The 27010-nt window shown below is 41.9% G+C and overlaps 1 protein-coding gene across 1 annotated transcript in view; it reads right to left on the reverse strand.

The window, feature by feature from the left end:
• IQCA1 (IQ motif containing with AAA domain 1) overlaps positions 1 to 27010 on the reverse strand; it is a gene marked incomplete at its 3' end in the record, with an annotated part of 97501 nt that overhangs the window by 22540 nt on the left and 47951 nt on the right. The window contains exons 7-13 of the mRNA XM_010144561.1: positions 21770 to 21845; positions 15692 to 15798; positions 15393 to 15480; positions 11759 to 11787; positions 8459 to 8520; positions 5663 to 5745; positions 2795 to 2902 (exon numbers count right to left, since the gene is read on the reverse strand). Coding sequence (XP_010142863.1) covers positions 2795 to 2902; positions 5663 to 5745; positions 8459 to 8520; positions 11759 to 11787; positions 15393 to 15480; positions 15692 to 15798; positions 21770 to 21845 — 553 coding nt within the window. The remainder of the gene's footprint in view (positions 1 to 2794; positions 2903 to 5662; positions 5746 to 8458; positions 8521 to 11758; positions 11788 to 15392; positions 15481 to 15691; positions 15799 to 21769; positions 21846 to 27010) is intronic.

A 27010-nucleotide genomic window follows, 5' to 3' on the forward strand; every position in this document is an offset into this window, starting at 1 on the left:
TGTAGGAGTAGCAAAATTTCTTCTGTCTGAAGTGACACTTTTCAGCATCCCCGTCTTTAGAATAAACAAACTAATGGGACTCTGGAGCTGCATTTGTCAGTGATTTTGAAACCAGATGTTTCCAAGTGTTTTGTTTTTCTCTCCTTTAACTTCATGCACCCCACTTTGAGGGGAACTTTTGCTCTTAAATGTTACTGCTGCTTAGTGAGCATTGGAGGCTCTGACTGTCACTGTAGGCTAGTTCTGCTCCAAAATACTTCACTGCTGTTATCCCCTCTACTGTGTGCCAGCCGAGTGTGGCGTTAGCTCATCTGCAGAGGGGCCAAGGTTATTCTCCAGTCAGGAACATGGCAGCTGAGCAGGTATACCTGCTTGGAGGAGGTGGCTCCTTTTCTGTTCCCTTAATTTCATTCAGGTGAGCAAATGCCAGGGTTGCTATGTTTCACTTGCTCTGCCAGCAGTGATGACTGCTCGGCACTCCCAAATCTGTCTCTCTGGCTGCTCTAGGTAAATTCATTCTGGGCTGTAAGAAATGTGTTACATCACCTGGGAATATCTAGCAGAAATGCCTGCATGGTGAAAGCAGAACCACTGAGAGACTGAGGTGGCTGATGGTGACAGAGCTTGCCTTCCTTGCAGCTCTGCTGTGGAATGGATTAGGTACAGGTGAACCTCCAGAGATGAAAGTAGCAGAAATGTCAAATATCAAATCCATACCCACTAGCAGACCAGTAACATTACCACCTCAATGCCTAAAACATCCTGTGTCAGTACTGGTGGTTATTACAAAGTCAGATTTGAAAATCTGTGGGAGCATCCACTACTTCCAAAAGTCTTTAAGACTTAAGTCTGCTGGACTTTGGGACTTGTGGGGGAAACCAGCTCCAACAGTGATGGGCTGTGGAGGGAGCCTATCCTGGAGAAGTTCTCTGGGCTAAAGGGGATGGCTAGGTAATTTAAAACCAAATCCAATCAGGCTGCTTATCTGTGTCCTAATGGTTTAACATCCCAAATAAATGACAATGGGCTGAGTGCTGAGATGAATGCCATTATTTCAGCACCGTGCAGGATGTAGTGAAGTTGTCAGCCACCCAGGCTTTATTAATATTTGGTCGTTTCATACCAATCTATTACTTATTACACATAGATTTATTATGAGGGGAGCAGCAGACTCCTCTGTGGTTAAAGATGAAATATATCTTTTCTTATTATTATTCAGCTGCTTATAATTTTCTCAATACCATTTAAGCTGGAGCTTTCCTTGCCATCAGGTGACTATTCTGAGAAACTTTTACTTCTACACATACACAATTATCTAATGACTAACTTGTTCTGAGGCCAATTAAGTAAAATGTCATCCACAACATATCACCCAAAAGGTGAAACCATTCCTGTGCCTTTTTTGGTTTGTGAAATATCTTATTTTAATTGAAGGCATTTTTCAAGTTGCTATTGCAAACACATTGTTTGTTTAACTAGTCCAGGGTCTCTTCTCCCTAGATTTTTAGACAGTTGTACAAATGGCAGAAAATTTATGGGTTCATTTTCCTCTTGCTTTGGGGGTGTCTTGGGGCTTGATTTCATGAGATTAGATGGTGTTAAAACAACCTTGGAGTTATCAGAGATGTGAAACACCCCATTGCAGACAGGAATAACTGCTGAGCTCTCTCAGCTGGTTGTGGTCAAACATTGTAGCCAACCCCGGAGGGCTAACAGTAAACCAGCTCAGAGTGGCTTTGGTGGGAAGAAGCCCATCTAGGCTGAAGGCAGGGGTGTTGCCAGCGTCCTGTTTGTTAACATCACTCTTCAGATTGAGGTGTAGGGCAGCAGGATCATCTACTGTACCCAAAGCCCAAGTGAGGCAGACTCGTGCGCTATTGCAGCAAGCTCTCCACAGCACATCTAGCATGCTTTGGGGACAGGGCGCACCAGTAAATGCTCCATGGCTTTCCTCAGGCATGTACGCACAGAAGGCCAGTGCTCAGGCTGTTGAAGGTGTGCAAACGGGAGGAAAAAGCAGAAGCTCTGTGTCGGCTTTTCTCTATTTGCCAGAATGGGAGGCAGGGAAATGTCAGCTCTTTTGCCCTATAAAGGGGATCAGCAGCCAATGACACAGCCTGGGGGAGGATATGCCTAGTTAAAATTTCCCCCAAATCTGATGAGAATGGAAAAGGATGCAAGTGAAGTATGAGTAGAAGCCCTCGAGACAGGCACTTCTTGCAATCACTAGAGTTTGGCTTAATGCCATTCCCAAGTAAAATATGGGATAGATTTTTACATTAAAAAGCAAACAACCCTTGTTAGATATTGGCTAAGTCTGGCATTAAAACTGCAAGGGCATTTAAAAGTGTTCTTTCTGATGTATAAAATGTATTCAGACTAATTCCTTAAATGATTGCGTTGTTCAGCGCTGAGTAACATTAGCCAGCTTGTAAAAGGTAAATTGCAACCTTAGCCCTTCCCTTAACTTGATTAATTTTGATCACTGGAGCTTGTTTTAGCTATTATCTTTCCCAAGTGATTTCCTTTTATGTGCTGCCATTCACAAACTGTTAACATGCAAACAGAGACAGTACAGAAATGCAATACCTGACAATAGCATGTGCAAGCTCCTTTATGCACTATTAAAATGATACGGTCTTCACTCAGAAGGCTTAATTGAAAAACAATTATACTGCAAAATGTTTTAGATTACGATTAATCAAGCCCTGTCAAAGCCAGTAAAAATGCACGTTACTGACAGGAAGCAAAGCCATTGTATTCTGCCCTCGAGGAATTTGTGCTGTGCTCTTACCTAATGGCAATATTCCATACAGTGCTATTAGCTGTCTGACATCTGCGAGAGAGGGCATTGGCTCTATATCTAGCTGACGAAGGGTGCTCCCCAGATAGCTGTACTCGCCTGTAGGGAGGAAGCATGGGCTTAATAAATGTGACACTGCATTGTTGTAAAATGCATAACTCAAGTGATGAAAAACTAGCGTAGAATACCAATATAACGTGCTCTCGGCAATCCCAGCGCCGTCAGGGAGCAGGGACTTGCTGGGCAATATTGTTGTGGAATGTGGCCCTGAGAAATTTGAAAGGTGAACTGCAAAGGAGGATGAAGTTAAACACACTGGTCTTTCCCTTCCAGACTGTGGAAGGCGTTTGGCAAAGCAGCCGTCTCGAGTAACCTTTTAAAGAAACTTTGTGGAGAGGAATCATTAGTAGAACCATAAATCACACTGCTGGCAAAGGATTTCTAGATTTGGGATTTTGCAGGGCTGGAATCCCAGTGAACCACACTCTATCAAAAGTCTTTCAAAAAGGAGGAAAAGATATTTTAACAAGCTTTCCCTTGGCTCCCTCACATCTCAGCTTCTCACTGTTAGACATTTAAGTGTCACCTAATTTGGGGCTCTTTGCAGTTCACCATTTTTTTGTTTAAAAAAAAAACCCTACAACAAACCGCCTCCACAAAACAACCCAAGGAAACTAAAAATCTGATGTGAACTGTGAAAGGGTCTAATCTTGCCTCAGCTCTTACAGAGCCCTAGTAACATTGCTTGCCCTGTCAAAGTCCGTGTAGAAGACATGTTAGACAACAAAGATCAAGAAGGATGGGCCACAAGCAGGAAAATTAGTTGTGATGATGTAGCCAATGATTTTTTTTTAGCATTAATCAGATGTTGTGGTGAATATTTTTGAAAAATAACACTATTATGTTTTATTGAAGACAGAAAGGGAGAGCACTAGAGCTCACTGGAGCAGAGGCAAATTAGCAATGATTAAGAAAGTGGAGTCGTTATTTGGGGCAAAAAGGTGGATAAGCCCTGGTGCAACTGCCCCCTCCCTCCTGAAGAATCAAATTAATTTCAGGTTTTATCTTTTATTTAAGGAGAAATCAAAAGAACTGAATAGGAATTAATCTTCACAGATTTAATTAGAAGGCATCAAAGGGTTTAATTGCAACTGAACATAAATTACAGTGGATATTCTCTGACTAATTTAGATAAGGTCACCAAGAAAATTAGTTCAGTGATGTCAGTTTGTCATAGAGAGGGGACATCTCAGTGCCTTTCCTCATGGCGTAGCACAATTCCATTCTTTGTCCTTTTCCCAAGAACTGGTAGTCAGTGACCTTCCTTGGGCTTCAGCCCTGGAAGAGCTGAGCAGATGAGGACTTATTTTTCTATGGGCTTTGACTGTGTCCCTGGACACTTAAAGGAAGGGTTTTTGGGGTTAAAAGAAAAGCTAGATCCAGATTCTAAGCCAACTTTAAATACTTTCTATATCTTGTTCTGGCAGCTCAAGAAGCATAACTGCGTTTTGAGTGGAGAAGAGCTGGCTTTGACAGGCTAACTCCTTGCTGCCTGGTCTGCACAGGCCAGTGTCTGTGTTGGGACACAGCAGGGGGGAACCTGGCATGGCTTTAGGCACCCAGGTGAACATTGCTAGGTTCTGCACTTCTATACCCAAGATATTTTGCTGCTGGAAAGCAAATATTGCTAGTGCCACTTAGAGCAGCCCTTGTGTTCTAGGCTGCACAGGAGCCAAGGTGTCACATCTCCGGGTCAAGGGAAGGTGGCCCAAAGCCATCTCAGCCTGCTTCCAAGTTTGATGTTCCTAGCTATTAATTATTATTGACTTGCTAGATGAGCTTTAAAAACTTCTGTTGGACAAAAGTGACCTTGATGGTACTGGCTGGGTGAATGAAGGAGGTATGAAAAACTTCCATTACTTCATGATCTTTAATGAGCATAAAATGGATGGAAAGCTTGTTAATTCAGCCTTCAGAGTGGGCAAAGACTCTGAAGGTAATAACTGGTGCTTCTAAGAACTTATATAACATGGTGATGTATGAGAATCTAGCTTGCCTGGCTCAGGTACATAATGTACCAACAGCCAGTGGATTGTGGCTTCCTGATACCTGCAAATTCATGTAGTGGTGGCCTTTGAAACAACTGAATCTTGTGGGTTGTGCTGCAAAGGTTGCTGTGATTTTACTGTGTTCCCCAAATGCTTTGGGAGATGTCAGAGCCCTGTGCAGCCTGCAAGTGTGTGTGTTGGGTTTTTCTTCATGCAGAATATAAGCAAGCTGCAGGTAACAGAAACTGGGAAAGGGGACTATGAAATGCAGAACTAGGCAGAGACGTATTACTCAAATGAAGGTTCAGATACGCCTCAAAGCCCTGCTCAAAGTTCATGGGCAGTTGGGGAAGTGAAGGGGGTGAGACTTCTGCTGAATGAACAAATGCTGAAGGTATGACTTTTGCTTTTCTCTGGGATCTCTTCTGGATGGATGATGACTTCTAGTCTGGTAGACTTGCACTGGCTTGCCAATACTTGGCTGGAGTTCCTTAAAGGATGCCCTGGTTCCACCTCAGAGTGGCTCATGATGTACAAAACCATTCAAGACTTCCAGGTGTTGGTGCTTGGAGCTAAGCACCAGCTTTACAAACAGGTCCTCGTTTCAGTAGTAGAAGTGAAAGGTACTAAGCACCCTGAAGAAACAGACTTGATTTGCATACATGGCTTTAAATATTCAAATTTGAAAGTCCTGAAAGTGTGTAACTACTCTTGAACTTGCTCTTGACTGGAAATAGGGGTCAGTGAACACTAAATGGCTGGAGGTTTGGTTAGATTAAACACCATATTAGCTGTAAAATGTGTACTTTACCAACATAATCGGAGAGATTCACAGTCTCAGCTTTTATTAGTAATCCTTCTTCCACTAGTTCCCTGTACAGAGAATCGATGGTCCTATGGACAAGAAACATCACTCAAATTCTAGAGCACTGTAAGAAAAAGCTCAGTTCTTCAGTAACGGAATGAGCTTGAGAGTTATTTGAATTTCCTCAGCTCTATAAACATATTTTGTAGCTCAGAGGGAAAGGTGATTAGTGTCATCAATACAAAATCAATAAGTACCGTTTCCTGTGTTATGGCAAGGAATCTCTCTCGTTACCTCACACACTGCATGGCTCCCTCATACCGATTCCATTACCCTGTGATGCAAGATCAGTTATGACTTGTGTAATAGACTCATTCATTAATATCAATTACTGGGAAATTATTTTTAAATTATACAATAATAGTGATCCTAACACTACTATACCTATTCACTTAGCTCTCCAATTAGCAGTAATTCATTAATTCTTCTTGAAATTTATTCTGTTTGCAATAGCCTCAGCTTATCAGGAACACATTGGGAATGACTTGATTGGAGCAACCAGTGGTCCACCCAAAGCAGTGTTAGACTTGTGCCAGCCAAAGGACGACTGGGGGGAAAACATAGTGGAGCAGTTTCTTCCTATCTCCGTTACTGTCTGGAAAGAGCTCCCAGGAATTGAGGATTTAATACACTTATTTGTGCCTGGTTTTCTGTTGGTGTGTATGTCCTCCACACTCTCTCTTTTGGAGTTCTATCTAAGTATTAGTTTCAAGGACATTTTTGGCACTAGGTTCTACAGACTGATGCTGATTCCGGGATTATATAAAATGAATGTGTCCATTGGAAATTCTTGTTTTGTTGTTAATATAAACAATATTGATTTAAACCTTTCTGGGTCCTTCACTGTTTGTGCACTTTTCACATTCTCTTCCTTCAGTATCTGAGCTTTCGTCTTTGTCACCTGTGTTAATTGGGATGTTCTGGTATGACTATAATAAAAATATTTAATACCAACTCTCAGCTGGCTAATAAAATGACATGTAATTTCAGATCTGAAGCCTTTTTCCATTTCAGCTGGGAAGTTATGTTTATGCAGTTAGTGGCACAATTAATACAGGAGGAGTAGTAGTAAACAAACAATGTAATGCACCTTCAACATGGCTGATTTTGCTACTCTGACTCCTGCTTTCATTCTTTCTGTTTTTATGCTGAGTGTGCATCATAACACAGGCAGAAGGTAGACAGGTCTAACCTGATGATTCTGTTGGTAGCGTGACTTCTACTTTTCCTGTCTTACTGTGCAAATTTAATGATGTGTACTCTGAGTCTCCTCCAAGTGTGATGTTATCAGCCTTTGGGTAAAGCCCCCTGTGCTCCTTCCACCACATCAAACAGAGATGAACCTGAGCTTCTCTTGGTTATTTCTGAAATACTCAGTAGGGAAGAGCAAAGCACAGAGCCAAAATGCCACATAAACTCTGATTAAAAGCCAGCTACTAAAAAGCTTGTGTTCTTAAATGGCTGCATGTTGTATTACGTTTATATATAAAGAAGCAGGTATGTGCAAGAATAATTTTAAAAGCACAGAATATAGGCATCCTTGCTAGATTTTTGGCACTGTTCTTGTAAGAGACATCATGCTCTGTTATAATCCATGACACATTGATTTTAAATATTTGCTCAGCGAAGTTGTTTTAAAGCAAGTAATGAAATCATTGACTGATTGTGCAGTACTAGAACCCAAATGATCTAGTCCAGGTCTTGCTGTGCATGTCTTGCACAAATGGATTTGTGGGGTGAACACTGTGTGCTCCCCCCTGCCCCACAGTGATTGAGTGTGCTTGCTTTCATGTGGTTCTCCAGCCCGGCTCTCTTGAGAGCTGGGTCTGCTCCTGCCCTGCTGCTGGGTCAGCAGGTCCTCACAGTGATATGGCTGCACACATGTCTGTGTGATGGGTGCAGGTGAAAAATGAATACATTATGAGCTCACTGAAAATGTAATGTCAAAAGTGGAAATCCTTTCAAATCCTTCAAATAAAATAAGGGTGCTTAGAAGAGCAAGGGTACACAAGAAATTGCCAGGTCTGCCAGAACTCTTATTGATAAATAAGACTGATTTATGACATGTAGGTTCTACCTTAGACATGAAAGGTGATTTATAGGGTGCAGGGGCTGTCTGCAGCCTCCCTTATCAGGCTTCTGCTGGGATGGAAAATCTGATAGTCAACAGATCTCTGCAGGTGCAGAAGCACCTGGAGGTGGATGGGAAAGAGGCAAACAGGGCCAATATCCTGCCTAAACTTTACAGTGGGCTTAGCTTTGTGTATTGGAAATAACCTGACTGAAGTTAATGGAGACTGGCCCTAGTGGTGGTGTGCAGTTGCAGAAAGGGGATCTTAAAGCTGCATGTGTTGTTGAAGACAAGGAGAAACAAGGTCTGTGCTGTGTAGCATTAAAGCAGTGTTTTGTTGCCTTTTTACTTGCTGTGCTGTGAAGCCAGCAGTTGGGGGCGGAGGGGCAGTGGGAAGGTTGTAGTGTTCACTGGGAATGCAAAAAAGGTTTTGGCTAAAGCACATGTTCTTCAAGTTTGTAAAAGATTATTTTTATCTAGGCTTTTCATGGATATTTATAGCTATTAGTAAAGAGGCTTTATGTGTTGCAGGGCTCCTTATGCTGGTGAACATGGCAGTGGTGAGATGCTCCTCGTGTGACTGAAATCTAAAAGGGTTGATAGGATAATTAATGCAAAGAGGGTGCAGTCTCATTGTCTCAGTTTCAGGTAAAAACAGGGCTTCTCTTTACCTGTCAGGAGTTAGATCTTCTTCCATCTCGGGTATTTTTTTCCTCGTGGTTTTCCCTTTTTTCTGAGGACCACAAAACCAGGCAGGAATTAGTGACCTTAGTGCGGAGATACATATTTGAATATACTGAAGCAAAGCGCTGGTTAGAACACCAAATGTTTCAGCGTTTGGATGTGGCCCTTGTTACTCAAGGAATCCAAAAGGAAAAATAATATTCTTGATTGCTCTGAGTCTAAGGAAAATTCAGACTAGATATAAAGAAGGAATTTTTTACAATGCTGGTGGTAAAACACTGGTACAGGTTTCCCAGAGGTAGCAGAAGCCCCATCCCTGGAAACACTCCAGGTCAGGTTGGATGAGGCTCTCGGCAACCTGCTCTAGTTGAAGATGTCCTGCTCGCTGCAGGGGGGTTGGATTAGATGACCTTTAGAGATCCCTTCCAACCCAAACCATCCTATGATGCATAGATGTCTCACGAAGGCATGGTAGAGGTAAAGCACTCCCTCGGCTGAGGAGCTGCCCAACCTGCAAGTCTCATGCAGATCCTGTGGTAGGTGCTCTTGAACTGGACTCTGTGGGAAGTAACCTGGAGGCTGCTGCTGCTGCTTTCTAGACTACTCTGTATTCTCTGTATCTGACCTGCAACCATTACCTCCCCAGTGAATGCCAAAAGCACTGCACCTCAAAATGATCAGTCATGATTCTTCCAGCGAAGGTTGCATAAGAAATAATTCTGGGGTTACTTGCTCCATAAATTTTTTCTTCTTTCCTTTTTGGAGCATGATTCTGTGGTTGAGTGGGCCCTTACCCAAAAGGGAAGCAGGAAGGAAAAGCATGTGGGGTCCACCTAGCTGCTCCAGCTGCCTTTTTTTTATTACCTTGGGGTAAAATAGATTAAGCAGCTTCCCTGAGGGTCCCATAGGGTGTTTACAGCTGGACCTGAAACCAACCCTCCTGAGCTCCTGGCTAGCCTCCTAACTGTTAGACATCCTCTCTTTCCCAGAGCCTTAGGGAAGAAGCTTGAAGAAGTCAGAAAAACATGACCTGCTCTTCTCTTGATATTTTCACCACCCTTTCACTATGGGAAGACTTTGACTTGCATGACTTTACTGCAAAAAAACCCTCATACACAACATAAATAAGAAATATGTGGATCGGTAATGTCAGGACCCTCTATTAATTACAGCTCACAAGCCATAAATACGGTTAGGGATAATTAGTAGTGGAGAAGGATTCATTTAATCCATGTTAGTGCCCACCACTGGTGTCCATACTTAAGTTCTGCAAAGCTTTTTAGAATTACTTCAGTGGAAGTATTTCACCGTGACATTTGTGCACCATGGGATTTCTTCAACAGCTTAAATTTAAGTATGTGCTTAAATACTTATTTGATCAAAACAGCTTATTCTTTCCAAAAGTTTGTGTTCACTTCCCTGGGAATACAGTAGTTTATTTTGTTCTTTCTAAATAGTGAATACTTCTGCAGAGCTCCAGAGGCTGGGTTGTCAAGTTAAAAAAATCCTACCCAATTATCTGGAAAATGCTGGGTTCTTTCTCGAATGGATTGGTGGTGTTCAGAAATGCATTGATCATCAGTTTTCATGGGCAGTCACAATGTAAATAACCCCTGGTTCAATCACCTGCTATTGCTCACAGTGCAGCAAAGATAAGCTAGTAAAAAATGTAAATTAAACCCAGAAGTAGATGGATAAGCTGGGGGAAAAGGTGATGTTTGTAAGTTTTGGATTAGAATAATACAAACGACTCCATATCTGCAAACTACACCTTGGGTTTTTTTTACATAAATAAGCTTGGCAGTGTAAGTGCTCATTAGAATGTGCCAGTGGGGTTTTCCTTTCAAGGAAAGGAATGGGCAGAACTGTGCCATACTGTTTTAACAGCTGAGGAAATGCTGAGACTGTCAGTGGTTTATTTCTGGTGTTCCTCCAGATTTGCCTCTTTAACCTTTCTTCCAATAAGCTGGAAATTACATATCGGGGGTCTGGCTGGGAAGAAAAGCTTCTTTCTACCTATGTAAAGACACTAAGCATATGCTGAATTTATTGGCCAACTGGTATTGTCCTCAAGGCAGCTTCAATAAAGTAACTGAAAAGCAAAACAAAAATAAACCATACAGGGGAAAAACGTGTTTTCCTAATTAACCTCAGTATTTATGGGAAATTTGGCAAACATTGGGATGTGAGAAAGGGAAATATGAATTGTAGACAATGGCTTTTCTCCAAAATGTCTTACTGGGAACTGCTTTTATTTAGAAAATGATAATGTTTAATGAATGTGAACATGCTCATCACTTATAATGGAAATCTACTTGTTTCTATCTCTGAAATGTCAATCTAGCTTCTGTGTAGCCATCCATTTACTCAGATATTTTCTGCTTTGGTAAGTCACATGTAGCGATCAGCATTAGCTATTAGCTGGCAGATGACAGGATCTGTTTTCCATGCTCAGTGTGGTATCTTGTCTTACTGTGTGGGTTCATGGAAACGAGTAACTCAGAGGTTGCTATGAGCAAACACAGACCTGATTTCAGAGCAGAGTGTCTTTGGCATGAGAAGGGAGAGGGCAGCCAAAATATGTCATTGAGGGAGCCATTCCATATTGGACCTGTGTCACCCTTTGGCTGTGATCATACAAGTCCTGCTGCCATCAGTAGTCTGCGGCTACTGCCACCAAGTATGTGGAAGAGTAACGTGAGGAAAGCGCTCCCATGGTTTAAGGGAAATGGCAGCGCATAAGCAGCAACCTATGAAGTGTTTGAGTGGATTGCTTGGATGGGAGGCTGATCAAATGCGGATTTGCAACACGAGTGTATCTGCTCTGGGTTGAGACGCGTTTTCTGGCGATGCCAAGATACAGAGAGCAGCTTCTGATACTTGTACTGAAAAAGTCCTTTACGAAGATGTTCCCACTGATTATTAAGCTCTTGCTATATGAAGGTCTCTAATCCCTGTTGGATTTAGCTACAGCATTGAAAGAAGTATGGACTCCTCTAGCTGGCTGAGAGATCCAGATGCTAATATCCATCAGCTACAGAAAATCCAGCAGGGATTGTGAATCACTGTCCTCAAGCCCAGCCTTTCCTCAATTCTGACTCAGCCTGCCTACTGGTCTTAATTGCTTGGCTTTGCTTTAATCAAGTTTTTAGACTGATGTCAATATTCTTGCTATAGCCATTGCTATCGTTAACCTCTTGTGGTTTTCCTTGCTTCTATGTGGCTGCCTCAAAACAGGATATCTAAAGCTGCCTTGAGATGCTAGCAAGGCCAATTTCAGAAGCAACTTTTACATGCTTAGGTTTCGATGTCCCCTCTTTCTGTTTTTTCTGAATTCTGGCCATGCCTTTGTGTATGTGTGGGTGTATTCCCTTGCAATGGGTCACTTTACCTGCAGTTGGATTGTAATCAAATCCTTGGGGGAGCAGAGCAGGAAAAGCGCCACAATGGGCTTGACAAAAAGCAGTCTGATAAGCTCTCAAATGTAACTTCCAGGTCAGTAACTGCAGAGAGCTGATTTGTCAGCTCTTATGTGTGGTGGAAAGCCAGTTTAAGGAAACGAGTCTGTGGTGTTTTACTGCAGAATCCCAAGAGAAACACCCCTGGCTGCTAAGCCCTCTGTGTACCATGGTTGGTTACGCGGCAGCCATCTAGAAGAAATACTTGTAAAGCTGCTGGGTTGTGTTGAGCCACACAAATCAGAAGCTTGGGCTGTCAACAGAAAGGAGTGGACTCACAACAATGTTATGTCACTAAAGTTTGTGCTGGCACGGGGATGCCACCAATTTCTTTAGCAATCTGTTTAGAAAATGCCAGCCCTTTCTCTTTCACTTGGGGTACTTTGTACAGGCTCTGCTAGGCTGGGTGGGAACTTAGACCTTCTTACGTCTCTCTGCCAGCCTTCCCTAGACATCAATGTCATATCCCTCACTAGGAGACAATCTCCCTTCTAATCTTTCCTTGTCCTGTTTTCACACTGGTGCTTACAATCCCAGCCTGCTCAGCCATGGCCAGGCAGATGACAAGCTGCCACTGTGCCTAGTGAAGAAAAATGCAATTTGCAGCAGAGCTGAACCACATTCCTGTGTTTCTGTTGTATCCCCATCCCCTCTCATGTGACAGTCATCAGGTACTATCTGGAGCAATCAGAGCCAAGCACAGTCTGTCTCTTACTGAGGACACTTGGGCTCTATATCCTATCAATGCTGGACTGCAAGGACAAATAATAGGGGGAAAATCTGTGGGGTGAGATGCTTCCAATACGGATAGAGGCATGGGATCTGTGCCTGAAACGATAGCAGTGCCAACTAATTAGTTTAGGTATTTCCAGACCAGCCTATTGGTCTGAAGACCCATTTGTAATGAGAAGAGCATCCAAGATTCTTCCACAAAGGTGGCAAATGGGCCTTTTATCTTCAGGGGTAATAAGAGCAATTCTTGGTAGGGTTAAGCATCAGCTTTTAGCATTAAGTGGTATTTGAAGGTTTAGAAGTCAGTGATAAAGTCCAGCCTAGAAAGTGTAGTGCATGAAAATAAAGGAGCGGCCTACTAGAACGCCGGGAGCTGTTAAATTTTGTTTATCTGAAACTTGAGCCAGCTGAAACACCAAATGGAAAGGAGCAATTTGCTTCCTTACGCTTTCCCTTTACAGTCCAATTTCAACATGCCTTTGAATTCCTCACAAAAGGAACTTTCAAACAAGATTTCAAACTCAAATTATTTCCTGTGGGTTGGGCAGATTTTTTTAATACAGGCTTGACAATTTTTTTAGTGTTGAGCTACTTATCCTAAGGTGCATTTGAGAAAGGCAGAGGACACCTACTCCTGGGCAGTGACTATTCCCTGACCAAAAAAAAAAAGCTGTAGTACTATTGTGGTGTCCTCCTGCAAAGGAAGTTTTTCCTTAAAACAGAGGATGGCCACAAGTGGTATTGTGAATTTGGCATAACTGTCCTAGACAGAAAACTCCACTGTAAGAGTTCATGTCAAGAAATTACCCTTGCTGCCCATTCCCCACTGACAGAGTGCAGAAAAAGGTTTGATTTTTCCAAATAACATTGAATCCTCCTGAGAATGCTTTTCTTTGCAAAATATCCCCCCCTTTTTGGGGGGAAAAAGTCTTACGTCATGCTCCAGATAAGTTCATAGCTACAATGAGAATCCAAACCCTGTGTTATTTCATACTGTGTAGTTGGGTGGGGAGACATACGGGACCTAGGATGTGGCAACACACATCTTGGAATGGAAAAACTGGAGGATTTTTCCTGAATAACAAATTGATAAGATGTTTCCAAAATTTGCAGCTCATTCTTTTTGTTATAGGCCAGAGTTTTGTAAATCTGATCTGAAGCCTATATGCACAGGTATGTATGTACACACTGTGTTGGTTTATGGACTGAGATTATTTATGCAAATACTAATTAGAAAATCAGCCACTGCTGATTGGCTATTTTGAATAGTTTTGTGCAGGGAAGACGTGTTTTGACTAAAACTGGATAACTCCTTCCACCCCCCCCACCCTAAAATAGAACTTTTTTTCTAGGTACTGTCTTTATGGAACTTGTGTTGTTTAATTAGTACTTCTTTCCCCACTTCTTTCCCCTCATTTTCTCAGGCTACTGGTACAACTTGGGAAAACAAGTTAAATAACTCCCCGCCACCCAAAACCATTCCAGCACTATATTGAAAGGAAAAAAAAACCCAAACAACCCACCTAACTGAACAACCCTTAACATAAAGCTTTATAATTCCAATGTGACATTCTGAAGCTGAGTTTTGACTAGCTGATCTAAATGCATCTGCCCATGACAACTTTAAGAAGGCTGTTGTGATATTTTGTCTGTATGTCTGAAGCCCCCCTATTTTTGAAACAAATTTAGCCCTCCAGTCGGTATCAGTTTTCAGAGTCAGTCCAGACTTGCATTATTAAATCGCCTTTGCATGCTTGTCAGGGGAAGTAGCATTTTTAAAGACAATCTGAGCAGAAATACAGAAACAGCATGTATTTGCATGCTAAAAGGATTCTAGAAATGAAATACAACCTGAGATTAGGGTTGGCTATTTACCCTGAGGATTTTAAGTGGATCTGCTGATTGAATGGTAGGTTCTATAAGCCTTGAGTTATTTTGCACTGACATGATGTATTGTTTAAACGCTTGGGTAAGGAATTCAGGCAACCACGAGCTGAGGAACTCTGTGCACGATAATGCTGTGAAACTAAATGTGAACATGATGAGCGCTGTGTTTTGGTGGGTAACACATTAAATCATGTATGTTTTTAACCTATTTAATATGCTTAAATAAACTTGACTTAAACTGCAAGTTTCTAAACCCTTCAAGTAGTAAGGAGTAACATAATTAATGTGTATCTGGCTGTGTGTGATCTATGTGGTGTGTTTGAACGTTTTGATGTCATCTTTCATTTATCTAAGTGAATTTTTGTGTTGTACACTTCAGAAACACATTAAGCAGTCTTCATTTAGGAGGAAAACAGCCAGCAGTTAGAAAACTTGCTGGCTTCCAGATTCGTGCCTTCCTTGGAGGACCGTGTTAATCTGAGCTGGTCACCTTAGAGAGGGATTGCTTGGGGTTTTCTTGTTTGACTGGGTTGGAGGATTCCAAGAGGGTGTGTAATCCCTCTAAAAAATCTGATTATCTTGTAACGGTTTACCTCTAGAATAGTTCAACTTGTCCCAAGCAACCTTTATAAAGGTTAAGGAATAATAATAGGAAAAGGCCCTGAAAAAAGCTATGAGTCTAGTTATTTTTTAATGCTTCTGGCTTGAGATTCAGTAAATGTTTAGGGGTGGATGTTTTGATCTTTATCTGTGAGACTAGGCTTTGCACTGAATACAGTTATATCTGGGCAGGGAACAGAGATTTACCCCGATGTCTCCCAACTTGCTGTTCTTACCTTTTCACTCTTTCTTCCTTTTCTCTGTTTGCCACTCGTCTCTCCATCCACAGCCAGTTTGAGATTCTCCAGTTTCTGTTGCATCAGTGCATCAACCTACCCAGACAAATACAGTTGAATCTTTCTAAGCCTGTTCTGCCACTACACCTCAGATCAAGGTTCAGCTAAACAAAGCGCTAAAGCAAAGAACAGATAGCAGGGACTCTGGAAGGCAGTAAGGTCTATGCCAGGGCCGGCTCTTACAGCTGTAGAGAAACATATGCAGGCAATACACATTATTAGTGTCCTTGTACTATTGTAAGCATACCTGCACTCTGATCTCTTCCTCCACTTCTTCCCGTTTCTCTTCTTTGATCAGCTCTGGGTCGTGATCCTGGAGAAAATCCCATCCTTCGTCTCTGTTCTGCCAAACAGCTTTTACCCAAAAGAAAGAAAAAAAGGGGAGAAAAGTTACAGAAGCCATTGTTTTCTCTGACTGCTTCTGGAGGCAAAAAATAGGTAGTTGCAGGGAGCTTTTATTAGATTATTAGCTGTATGGAAGTAGCAGACTCTAGGGACCCTTACCAAGTTCAGAGCCCTGCTGTGCGAGGATCTGTAAATGTTGAGATGAACTTTTTTTGCCTTGGGTTGTAAATTGGTATCAGGTTTTGGGAGGATAATGGGATATGGAGGCTGTCATCTTCTGGCTGTAAAGCTGAATGCCTGGAGTGTTCCTCATCTTCAAAAGCAAGGTAGTACAGTATTGGCTGAGCCATATTGTACCTGATGCTGGCACGTTTTTCCTCTCTGGTTAAGAGCGTAGTGTTTAACTCTTTACCATGAAGTCACAAAGATGGCTTCTGTCCTGAGGAATGTGATCTCTGTGCATGTCTCTTGGCTGGCACAACCAGCCTTGGTGACCAAAGGTGTTTAGTTTAAACCAGGCAGCTTTCTTGTTCTCTCCTGACCACTCATTTAATGCTAAATTAAAGCTGCAGCAACCTCATAAGTCAGCCCTTGAAGTAATTCAAATGAAGCTGAAATATGGGCCAGGAGCACTGGAACAGGCAGAAAATCCCGCACGGAACACATGGAAATGGGAGTGGGACAGCGAGTCTGAGCAACAACCTGCATCCAACCCATGAGCAATGTACGGCCACACAAAGTTTTAACTTTGAGCGGTTTTAAGCTTGATTGTAGTAATAGAGGCAGTCAAAGTCTTTTCCAAAAAGAGACAAGGCCCACCTGATAGAGCACCTCTGTTTCTTAGCATTGTGCAAAGGATAAGCAACTTGCTCTTTGGAAAGAAAACTAAATGATGTCTAGCAAGCTTGGTGTGTATCTGCATTCTCTGCTATTAGCAAAAGTTACCTTTTTAATGGAAACGCCTCTCTTCTTTCTATGTCTTTGGAGCTAATTTGAAGGCAGGCAATTCATACCTTGCATTTCAAGCCCCGAAAGTGTCTTTATAAATGACAGCTAATCTCCAGCAGTATGTGCTATTCAACTTCCAGGTGATTTAAAATGACAGCTTTCCCCTTTAAAACACAAATCAGTTTTGTACAGGATGCTTCCTTTCTGCATCCACTGCCATTTCAGGAAGGTTTTCACAGTACCCCTAAGAGATGGTTGAAGTCTTAGTCCAGTTAATACAACACTGGCTGCTACTTCCATCCCCCATGAGTTTCCAGGGTCCAATTACATACAGAGTATTTGCGGCTTTGTACAGAGGGAACAGTTTTTGCAGGTGAGTAGTCTTCATTTCATAACTGAAAATGGTAGAGATGGAGGAGGGCAGTGGCTTTTCTGGTAACGAGAAAAGAAACCCAAAGGTATAGACATTAATTTCTTTAAATTACTTGTGGGTCATCAGATGGCATGACAGATGTCATGTAATATTTCAAGAGGGAAAGCTGATTTGCCCTAGTGTGTAAAGGTACCTCCTCCAGGGTTACCAGCCTGGAATTTTAGCCTTGGGGAAAGAGGATATTACATGGGAGTTACGCGAATTTTTAAACACTTTCCTGACTGGGTCAACAGGTTGCATGTGCTATGTTTTCACAGGAGTACTGGGTTTTAGGTATTTATTTTTCAGAGGGGGATCCATAGATTTTTATTCTGTTTTTTCGTAACTGTTTATTGTCATTTTGTGAATTGATTAGTGGTTCATATCCACTGCAGGCAAACCAGTGACAGCCCCCCAGATTAGGTAGCTGATATTACCTGGCAGAGTTTTTCCACTGCTGAATTAGCCACCAGGTTTAGAGGTCCCTAATTTTAGAAGAGAGATCAATAACTCTTAGGTGTTAGATGCTATGCTGCTCTTTTAGAGATCGACAAAATGTTTCAAAGTTATTTTTAAAGTAAGGTCGGGAGGTGAAGGATGTTATGTTTTCACTGGCTGGTCAAAAGAGCCTGGTATTTTGTTACAGACAGGGTCATCCAGCTACAGGAGCTATTTCTGTGTGTGTGTACGCAGTGCAATTTTGATCACCTCCTCTGAAGCAGTCTGTGCTTATTTTGGGATTATTTTATAAGCATACTTCTCTAGTTCAGGACTCGTAAGACTTCTCCGTCCACTAATGTGTGACTGTTAACATAATCTCAGCAGCATTAATTTTCCTAGTAGGTAATTCCAATACCCCTAAATTCCAGAGAACAGTTTGTGACTAATAATTGAAATATATTTACCTGAAGCATGAAGCTTTTCTTAAAATTACTACTTTCAAGCTCCTGGCCCACAGATTTGAATCTGATGCCTGGTTAAAAATGTTATATGACCGCACCTCCAAGTCTGGGTCATGTAGTAGTTGTGTTGAACTCCAATATCCTCTGTGACACTGAGCAAGTCAAATATCCACTGGCCATCTGTACAATGAGGCAAATAGCATATTTCTGCCTCGCAGCACAAGGTACTGCAGAAACAGATGCCAGGAAGATGATTCGGACTGCTGACACATGCTCCACATAAACTCTGGCTATTCTAGTGTAAAAGTAGATGTCACACAAAGTGTCCAATTCCAACCATGGTACATAAGTGGTTTAGAGCTTGGCCAATGTAGTTTATCAGCTAGCAAAACAGCCAAATACAGTTCTAGAAGAGTAAGCCTTCATGAATTCCAGTGAAATTTAGTAGTTCTAGCTTAGCAGAAGAGGGAAAAATATTGGGGTGGAGAAGTCTGTACCTGAAATGCTTAGATCTCTGTGAAAACTGATTTACATTTTGTTAAGTACTTATGTAACCTAAGAACAAAGCAACCTGCTTAAGGGGATGGGAAGATTTTCTTAATTGTAAGTGGTGGTGGGGAGGTCAGCTATGATTTAGGTAAAGTTCAGATACGCTTACAAGGGCTTTTAAATTATTCCATTGTAGGCATCTGATATAAACTTTTCTTAATCAAGCTCCCTTACTTCAATGATGTTTTCAAGATGTATGCACTAATAAATTTGAACTTCTGTGCAAATTGTCATAGTAACTGAGCTATTTCTACGCAACAGGAAAAAAAGTTCCCAGGGTAGAAGAGCAAACTCAAACTTTTTTTTCCCTCCTAAATAATTCTTCTACTGAAATGAAAATGAGTTAAAATTAAAATTACAGGGAAGTGCTCACACTGTTGTGGTCAGAGTTGTTCTAGATTTGACTTTGGAGGCCTTGAAAAAAAAAAATGAACCCTACACAAAGTCAGATTAAAATTATTCTGAACAACCATCAGATAGTATTGCAATAAAGGGTGTCCTGCAATAAAAAAGCACTAAGAGCTTGCGGGGTTGGGGACTGTGCTGTATGGAGGAGCTACCAGCTGTTTACTGAAGATAAGTATGGTGTTGAAGAGACTTGGTTCACTAGGGGGAAAAAACCACACCTGAAGCTGAACTGAACAGACTCTTACTGTGCATAAAACAGAACTGCAGCTATTCTTTGAAGCTTGCAAGAGAGCTCATTGCACTCTGAGGATTTCTGGTTGTGCTCCGTGCAGAAGATGGTTCCTTCATACGCGCTGTTAAAAGGGAGTAGCTGTCAGCTCTGAGGAGACAGGCTGGAGATGAGCATCAGTGCCTAGCTCTGAATGCCAGGCTGGAGTCTTCACCACAAAAGGATGCTGCTGTGCCTGACCTACCTACATCATTGTGCAAGAGCACATGCAAGTGCTGCCAGTAATGGGGAGGTGGAGGTACTCATGCTGGCTGGCTTTAGGCACCCAATTCAAGTGCCTGAAGAGGAACACAGGCTCCACAGACTGTTAACAGGCTTCTGAGTTGCCCTTGGGAGGCCTTGTCAGATACAGGAACTCAAGTGTCCAATTTTGGGTCCCTCACTAGAAGAAGGATGTTTTGGTGCTGGAGCATGCCCAGAGAAAGGTAACAAAGCTGGGGAAGGGTTTGGAGCACAAGTCCAATGAGGAGGGAGCTGGGGGCATTTAACCTGGAGAAAAGGAGGCTCAGGGAAGACCTTCTTGCTCTTGCCAGCTCCTGAAAGGAGGTTGGAATGAGGAGGGGGTCAGTCTGTTCTCCCAAGTGACAAGCGACAGGACAAGAGGAAAAGGCCTCAGGTTGTGCCAGGGGAGGTTTAGGTAGGACATGGTGAAAAAGTTATTTCCAGAAAAGGTTGTCAAGCCCTGGCCCAGGCTGTCCAGGGCAGTGGTGGAGTCCCCATCCCTAGAGGGATTTGAGAGACATGTAGATGTGGTGCTGAGGGACATGGTTCATTGGTGTCCTGGCAGTGCTGGGTTAATGGTTGGACTTGATGACCTTCAAGGTCTTTTCCAACCAAAATGATTCTGTGATCTTGTCCGAATATCACTCCCAATTCAGCTCTCATTCATGCAAAAAGTTAGCATGAGTCAAAGCAGGTATCTGGTTAGGAGTGGCAGTGCTGGTGTTCAGATACAGTTTGGGTGACAAACATGCCCCCTATCCTCTCAACCCCCCCGACCTCAGTTAGTTGTGAAACTTGGGAATCTCTATTCCTATTAAATAACCTATTGACTTGTTGTGTTTTTATTCGAACACTAGCAGTCCCTGCCACGTTGGGAAGCACTGTTTAAAGGCCTCTGTGAGGTTACAGCCTGGAAGAGACTTATTTGCATAAATAAAATTTAAAGAAAAATAAAAAAGTTTGTGCATTCGCAGTTCAGCATTGTACTGAAGCCTATTAGACGGCAAAGCCTCAGCAAGGGATCGAAGCAGCACTGTGGGAGCACTGCAAAGCACAGCTACTACGTCTCCTCAGTAGCAAAGTGCTGAGTGAGCATCTTGCCAAGCCTATGTAGCAATGTGAAACCCTTCTGCCTTGTTGGTACATCACAACAGACAGCGACTCTACACTGCTCACTTACGGCTCTCGGCGCTTGCTGGATGGGGACACTGTCTTGCTGCTGCCAGTCTCTAGTTGTAAGGTGCCATTTTGTCCTGAGTGCATAGAAAAGTACTAGTAATGTTCTTGGCCAGTTAAAGAAACAAATACTGATGAATTTTATCCTTATCTAAAACTCCTGCTGACTGCTCGGGGGTTCTGATGTAGTATTCAATACTGTAGTATTCAGTAGAACCTGGGATGAAGAATTCTTTAGCCATAAAACTGCTTTATGATTTATAATGTGTAAGAATATCCTAATTGTTAGAAGTCAGAGGTGAGGCAAAACTGTGCTGGTGTGCGTTTAGAAAGTAAGCTGTATGCTTTCTCTCCAGTCAGCCCAAATTAGGGAGAAATCTTGATGCCAATAATTTGTCAGCAGGAGGGAATAATACTTTTCACATAAGGTAAAAACCACTTTTAAAACTTGAACCCCCCTATTTTTGGATGCTTTCTCAAAGTAAAAAAACCAGCCAGTTTCCTAGAGAGAAGTTGGAGTTCTGCTTGTTAAGCTGCACGTGCTTTGAATGAAGCAAGTATATCACGGTCCAGCAGCGTTTTTGTGTCTTTGCTTGAAAAGGTGATCCTCCTATTAAAACACATAATCAAAACCAGTCTGATTGGCTGTATTTGATTCATTTGCCTGCACACATTCACAAGTGAGAGGAAGACAGGATAGTTATGGGAGCATGAGAACATTGATGCTGAAGCCTGATCTGCAGAATAGTGCTTCTGGGCTATTTGCTCTTCAGGTTTCATTCTGTTGCCCTCAAAATCCAAGAAAGCCCCTCCATGAACATGGTTCTAGCTTGGCTGTTTTCACTGACAGAATTGTACCTTCCTGTATGATTAACCTGATGATTTTGAGAGACTCCAAAGACTACCTGAGGTACTGAGACTCCCTTGTTAAATACCATTTTTAACCTGATATCCTCATTTCAATGAAGTTCCACAGTTTGGGCAGATGCACTGTTTGACCTTACAGGAATGACAATCAGATTAAAGTGAATTAGAAGAACATTCCAGCTGTAATTGTTATCTTTTTCTACTGACCTTTGTATTGACTGCTTCCTTCCTCCATTATTGAAAGGAAATTACTGGGACCCATTTTCCAGCCTTTCTCCTCTTCCTAGATTGGGGGGCAAGCGGTGGGGTGAAAAAAAATGAGATTATTAAGATGTAGAAACTTTGCAATTACGAAAAAAATGTTGTAATTTTCATTAGACTTTTAAAGATTTGTTTTGAGGAATAAAATGCTATTGTCCCCACAACAAAAATCCTCCTAGCAGACTATAAGGAAGCTTTATCCCACTGAGAGGAGAGAGGGAATCTGTTCACCAGGTGACCTACTGAGGTCACAAGAATTAAACTTAGGCATGATAGAACATGTAATATAGGTAGGATACTTGCAATACGTAAATGAAATTATCTTGCTTTTTTTTAGTTAATCTGATTGTACGGCTGCTCCCCTCCCACCCCCTGGAACAATGGAATTCCCAACTTGGAGGTAATTCAAAATTGTTGAAATCTCATTTTAATCTCTAATTGGAAACCAAAATAGTGATCTTGGTGTATCTTGCAAAACAAAATATTTGGTTTCAACTTTATCAAAACACTTTTTTTATTCTCTAAAGTGAAAGACACTGACATCTCTCTGAAATAGTTTAGTTTAATTGAACCAGTATGTCTGATGGAAAAACTTGTTAGAAAGCCATGAAAGTTTCATGTTGTATCAGTTGTAAGGGAATAGCTGTTAGTGGGAAATTAGATTACTGTTTAGGGAGGAGGTGAATGTGGGTGCATGCAAGGTGACACAAGTTGTATCAGACTTTGCTAACCAACGAGTAGTCTATAACCCACTGATTATCAGCGAGGTATAAAGTGTAGTTCCTGAAATAAGGAAAAAGAAACAACACCCCTAAATATGACTCTAGGTGCCACTACATGCTTGCTATTAGCAGATACTGTTGCAGCTAGGTCATGTGAATTATTAAATATCTATTTTTAATTAAAATGTTATTACAGTAATTAACGTTTGAGCCCGGAAGGACACGTAAAATCTATATATACATTTATCACTGCTATCCTCCTTTTGGGCCCTGCTCTACAAGGACATTGAGGTGCTGGAGTGAGTCCAACAGGCAACAGCACTGGTGAAAGGTCTGGAAGACAAATCCAGTGAGGAGTGGCTGAGAGAATTGGGGGCCATTTAGCCTGGAGAAAAGGAGATTCACGGGAGACTTTCTCATTCTTTACAAATCCCTGAAAGGAGCTTGTAGCGAGGTGGGAGTTGGTCTTGTCTCCTAAGGAACAAGCAACAGGATGAGAGGAAACAGCCTCCAGTTGTGCCAAGGGAGGTGTAGGTTGGATATTAGGAAAAACATCTTCCCTGAAATGGTTGTGAAGCCCTGGTCCAGGCTGCCCAGGGCAGTGGTGGAGTCCCCATTCCTGGAAGAGGGATTTAAAAGATGTGTTGATGTGGTGCTGAGGGACATGGTTTAGTGGTCACCTGGCAGTGCTGAGTTAATGGTTGGACATGATGATCTTAAAGGTCTTTCCCAACCTAAATGATTCTGTGATACTTTGCTCTATGAAAGAGATTCAGGAATTCCTTGACTAAACATCAAGAGCCATTTGGGCAAAATATTAGCAAGTGTTTGAGGGTTTGAGCACCAGAGCTGCATTTCCCAATTACTCTAACATGGTCTCAGTTTTTACAGGGTGTGGCATTTTGAGATTCATCCTTGGATCTTTAGCAGTAGGCAGAATCCATTCTTTTAACAAGGTATTTTATAGAACGTGATTAAAATGCGATGTTCTAAGAAATACTGATAATTGTGAACTATTTAAAAAAATTCCACCCAAACAACCTAAAAATAGGTTATTAATTTTTAGCCTTTTAATAGGCTAGGACACATTAATGTTTCTTCTATTATTACAAATAAGCCAACAAATCATTTTAATTACCAGCTTCAATGATTTTATACACCAATGTAAACAATATTGTTGTGTCAGTGTCATTGACTTTAATCAAACCCACTGTGTGTCTACAGGACAGCTGCAGAACGCTGCTCTGTATTCCCTCTTGCCTCTATTAACAGCAGAAGTGTCGATGTAATATGAAGAACTTTTTTTACTTTGAAGTCAGTTGATGTATTTTTCTACGCTCAGCTGATGGATTCCATGCTTTTTCTAAGGGCTCTAAGGCACCTTGAACCACCAAGATACATTTCAATCTAAGCAGAGATAGGGAAATGAATGTATTTCCAAAGCTTCCTAAAGTCTGCTCCACACTAGGTGATTCTCATTCAACAGCAGCAAAAATTTTGAATTGACTACTTCATGTGCTTTTGCCATGGAGATTTTGCTAATGGTAAGGACAAAATGTGTCTCGCTGTTGAATGTTTCTGGGTGCAATCTAGGGACGTGCAGAACTGTTCATGTTCAGGGAGACAGACAGGTTGCAGCATGCTACTGGGTGAGGCAGTCCACACTGATCTAACCTGTTCTGCTATAGAAAAGAGGGATCATATGGTGGTGAAGCTGAAATTTTTTTTCCTTAGGTGCCCAATGGGAAATTAAATCAGCACCTTACTTCGTTTTCTTTTCTCTGTTTCTTTGATGTCAAATATGCCTTTTTAAAGATTGCTATCAGGCTTTTCAGAAATACTTAGATTTCCTTCTGGGATCAAACTCTTGTTTTCTTTAAGAGCTGACATTAGGAGCACGGCTTTTTTCTGCCTGCTTTGCTATGACTTATAGCTTATACTTATTTTAATAAGAGTCCTGCTGTTAGAACTTTTCCAAATACTTCGCAACTGGTCTTAGATACTATTTTTTTCCCCCGTCGGTATTATAACCTTGTAGAGAATATTCCCTTTGTTCCTTCTCAATGAACCATAGAGAACCTGATATAATAGCTCAGAATTTTACTTGACAGGACTTGTGAATGGCTGAAGAGATGAGAACAACATGAAGTTATAAAGCCCCAGATCTCTATATTATTATTTCACCTCATTTCGAAACAACCTTATGGAGGCTGTGAGGGGATTCAGACTAATTTCTGTTATTGTTGGTTCTTACCTAATGAAATGTGCAAAATCAACAAGGAATCACATTTATCCTCTGAAAGTCAGGTTTTTAAGCAGATGAGTTGCCATCCAGTTTCAGGAGCTTGGGTTGGGTTTGGTGTTTTTTATTGTGCCTGACCATTAATGCCTGTCTCACTTTGACTTAGACTAAAGTGTCTGGAACAGCCTTTGTCTGTGCCTGTGTGAGACTAGAGGCATCACAGGGCTTTGTTCTGGGCCAGCTGAGTTGAGAAGGAGCAAGAACAAGGGCAAAGTTGTTAGAGAACACTCTCACGAATCTTCCCAAAAGGAACTGGGCTGTCTAGATGCTACAGGGTTCTGTGACTGTGAATGACAATGCTCTTTAAAGTCTCTAATTTTAAAAGCTTTTCTAAGCAATTGCCTTCGTGCATGTGCTTTTATCTGATCTTTCCCACAGAGTTCTTCAGTGTATGTGCTGATTTAAGGGGTAACAGCTGGAAGTGGCCCGACAGAGCTGAACTCAGCACTAGTACAAGTCACCAGAAGTCTTATGGACAATAAACAACTTGGTATGAGTACTACTTGGCTTAGGCCTGCAGGCATTACACTCCTTTCTCTTGCTTTTTATGCGGCAAAGATGCCACCTAAGTTACAAGTTAACAGTTGGATATCTACCTCCCAGTTAGCGACTGATGGTTCCTAAGTTCATGTAGTTTAGGTTGCTGGCTAGCTGTTATGAGAGTATTGGCCAGATTAATGGAGGTTGTCCAAGAAAAGCATCTTTATTTTTTTGTTATATGGTTGTTCTAGGGTTAGGACTTAAAATTAATTTGTGTAGAACTTGCAGTGAAGAGTAAGCTTTGCCCCAGAAAAACTCACCCTTCTCCTCCACATACTTGGTGAGAGATTAATGATCCTTATTAAAAAAAAATATTGTTTCAACTTTGTTTATAATACAAAGTAAATGAGAACCAAAAGCTGTTGCCTCAGCAAAAGCCTCCAATTTTTGTGGCATGGCATGCTTTTGAAGATGCCCTTTGGTCTGTTTCACAGGTTTTCCTCAGTGAAGCTGCTTCCGAAACAATTTGGGCACATACCTTCTGTGAACCCAGCCCTGAGCGTATCAAAGATTTCAGGGAGCGTACCATATGCTAAGTGATGTCTACTGTGACTTGAAGCAAAAAAGAGTATCTAGCCTAAGAATGTGGACTGAAAATACACGGCTGCTGTTTACAGGCTTAGAAAATACTGGCTGCAGCTGGCCTATACGGAAAGGTATCTATAAATCAGCTTGAAATGCAGGCAGGCCCTGACAGAGGTACCCGACTACTGATCTTGTTCCCTAGTTCTTGTGCAAAGAGCTGGCAGTAACTCATTTCTCTGTACCCAACGTGAAAAGTGGAAATGCTTGGTCAGGTAGCTGGGCACCATCTTGTCATCTGCACACAAAGAAAAGCAACAGGGCTTTGAAAAGTGTGTGCACGTTGTCGTGGCAATGACGTCAAAGCCCTAGAGTGTATTTTTCACCTCATCTTTGTCTCTGGCAGCCTGCACCTACATCAGCTTTTCCCACTGAGCTGAGTGTTACGGGTTGAGGCAGCTGAGTCAGTCATGTAAATGACTATTCCTAAAATGAGAGGCAAAATTCAATTCCCCAGGGTGATTGAAAGGTTGAGAAGGACTGGTCTCAGGCAGTCCCTGTGTCTTCTGAACCCAAGCCTGAAGCCTTGGTGACCAGTCAAATGCAAACCAAGAGCTTCTGCCCACATGTGGTTGGACTTTTGGCTCTGGTTTCACAAACTGCTAACTGTTTTTACTGCAGGAAGTCTTACTTTATTTCCATTTTTCTGTGGCTTTTTTCCTTGCATTTTTTCCTTCTGTTCTTTTTCGTTTTTCCCCTTCCGGGCTTCTTTCTGCAAAGCCATCTCCTTTTTGGCAGCCAGTTCTGCAGCAACCTGAAAGAGACCAAGAGGAATGTGAAGAGCGGGTCAGATATTTTCACGTGCAAGGTGTGTTAGACATGTGCTCTAAGTTCTGAACTAGTGTGTATTTTCTGCCCTTGTTGTCAGCTTTCCAGTACTGGGGAAATACATCTAATTGCTTGGAACATTGCTTGGAAGCTCCCTATGGACTCCAGAGTGGCTGACCATGATGGAGAAGTCCTTTTAAGCAATGCTGAGGGTACTCCCACTTGCAAACTTCAGCTAGGTGCTGACTGTCCCAATTTAACATTGGGAAAGAG

The sequence above is a fragment of the Buceros rhinoceros genome, unplaced genomic scaffold (assembly GCF_000710305.1).
Source record: "Buceros rhinoceros silvestris isolate BGI_N320 unplaced genomic scaffold, ASM71030v1 scaffold9461, whole genome shotgun sequence".
Taxonomy (NCBI): domain Eukaryota; kingdom Metazoa; phylum Chordata; class Aves; order Bucerotiformes; family Bucerotidae; genus Buceros; species Buceros rhinoceros.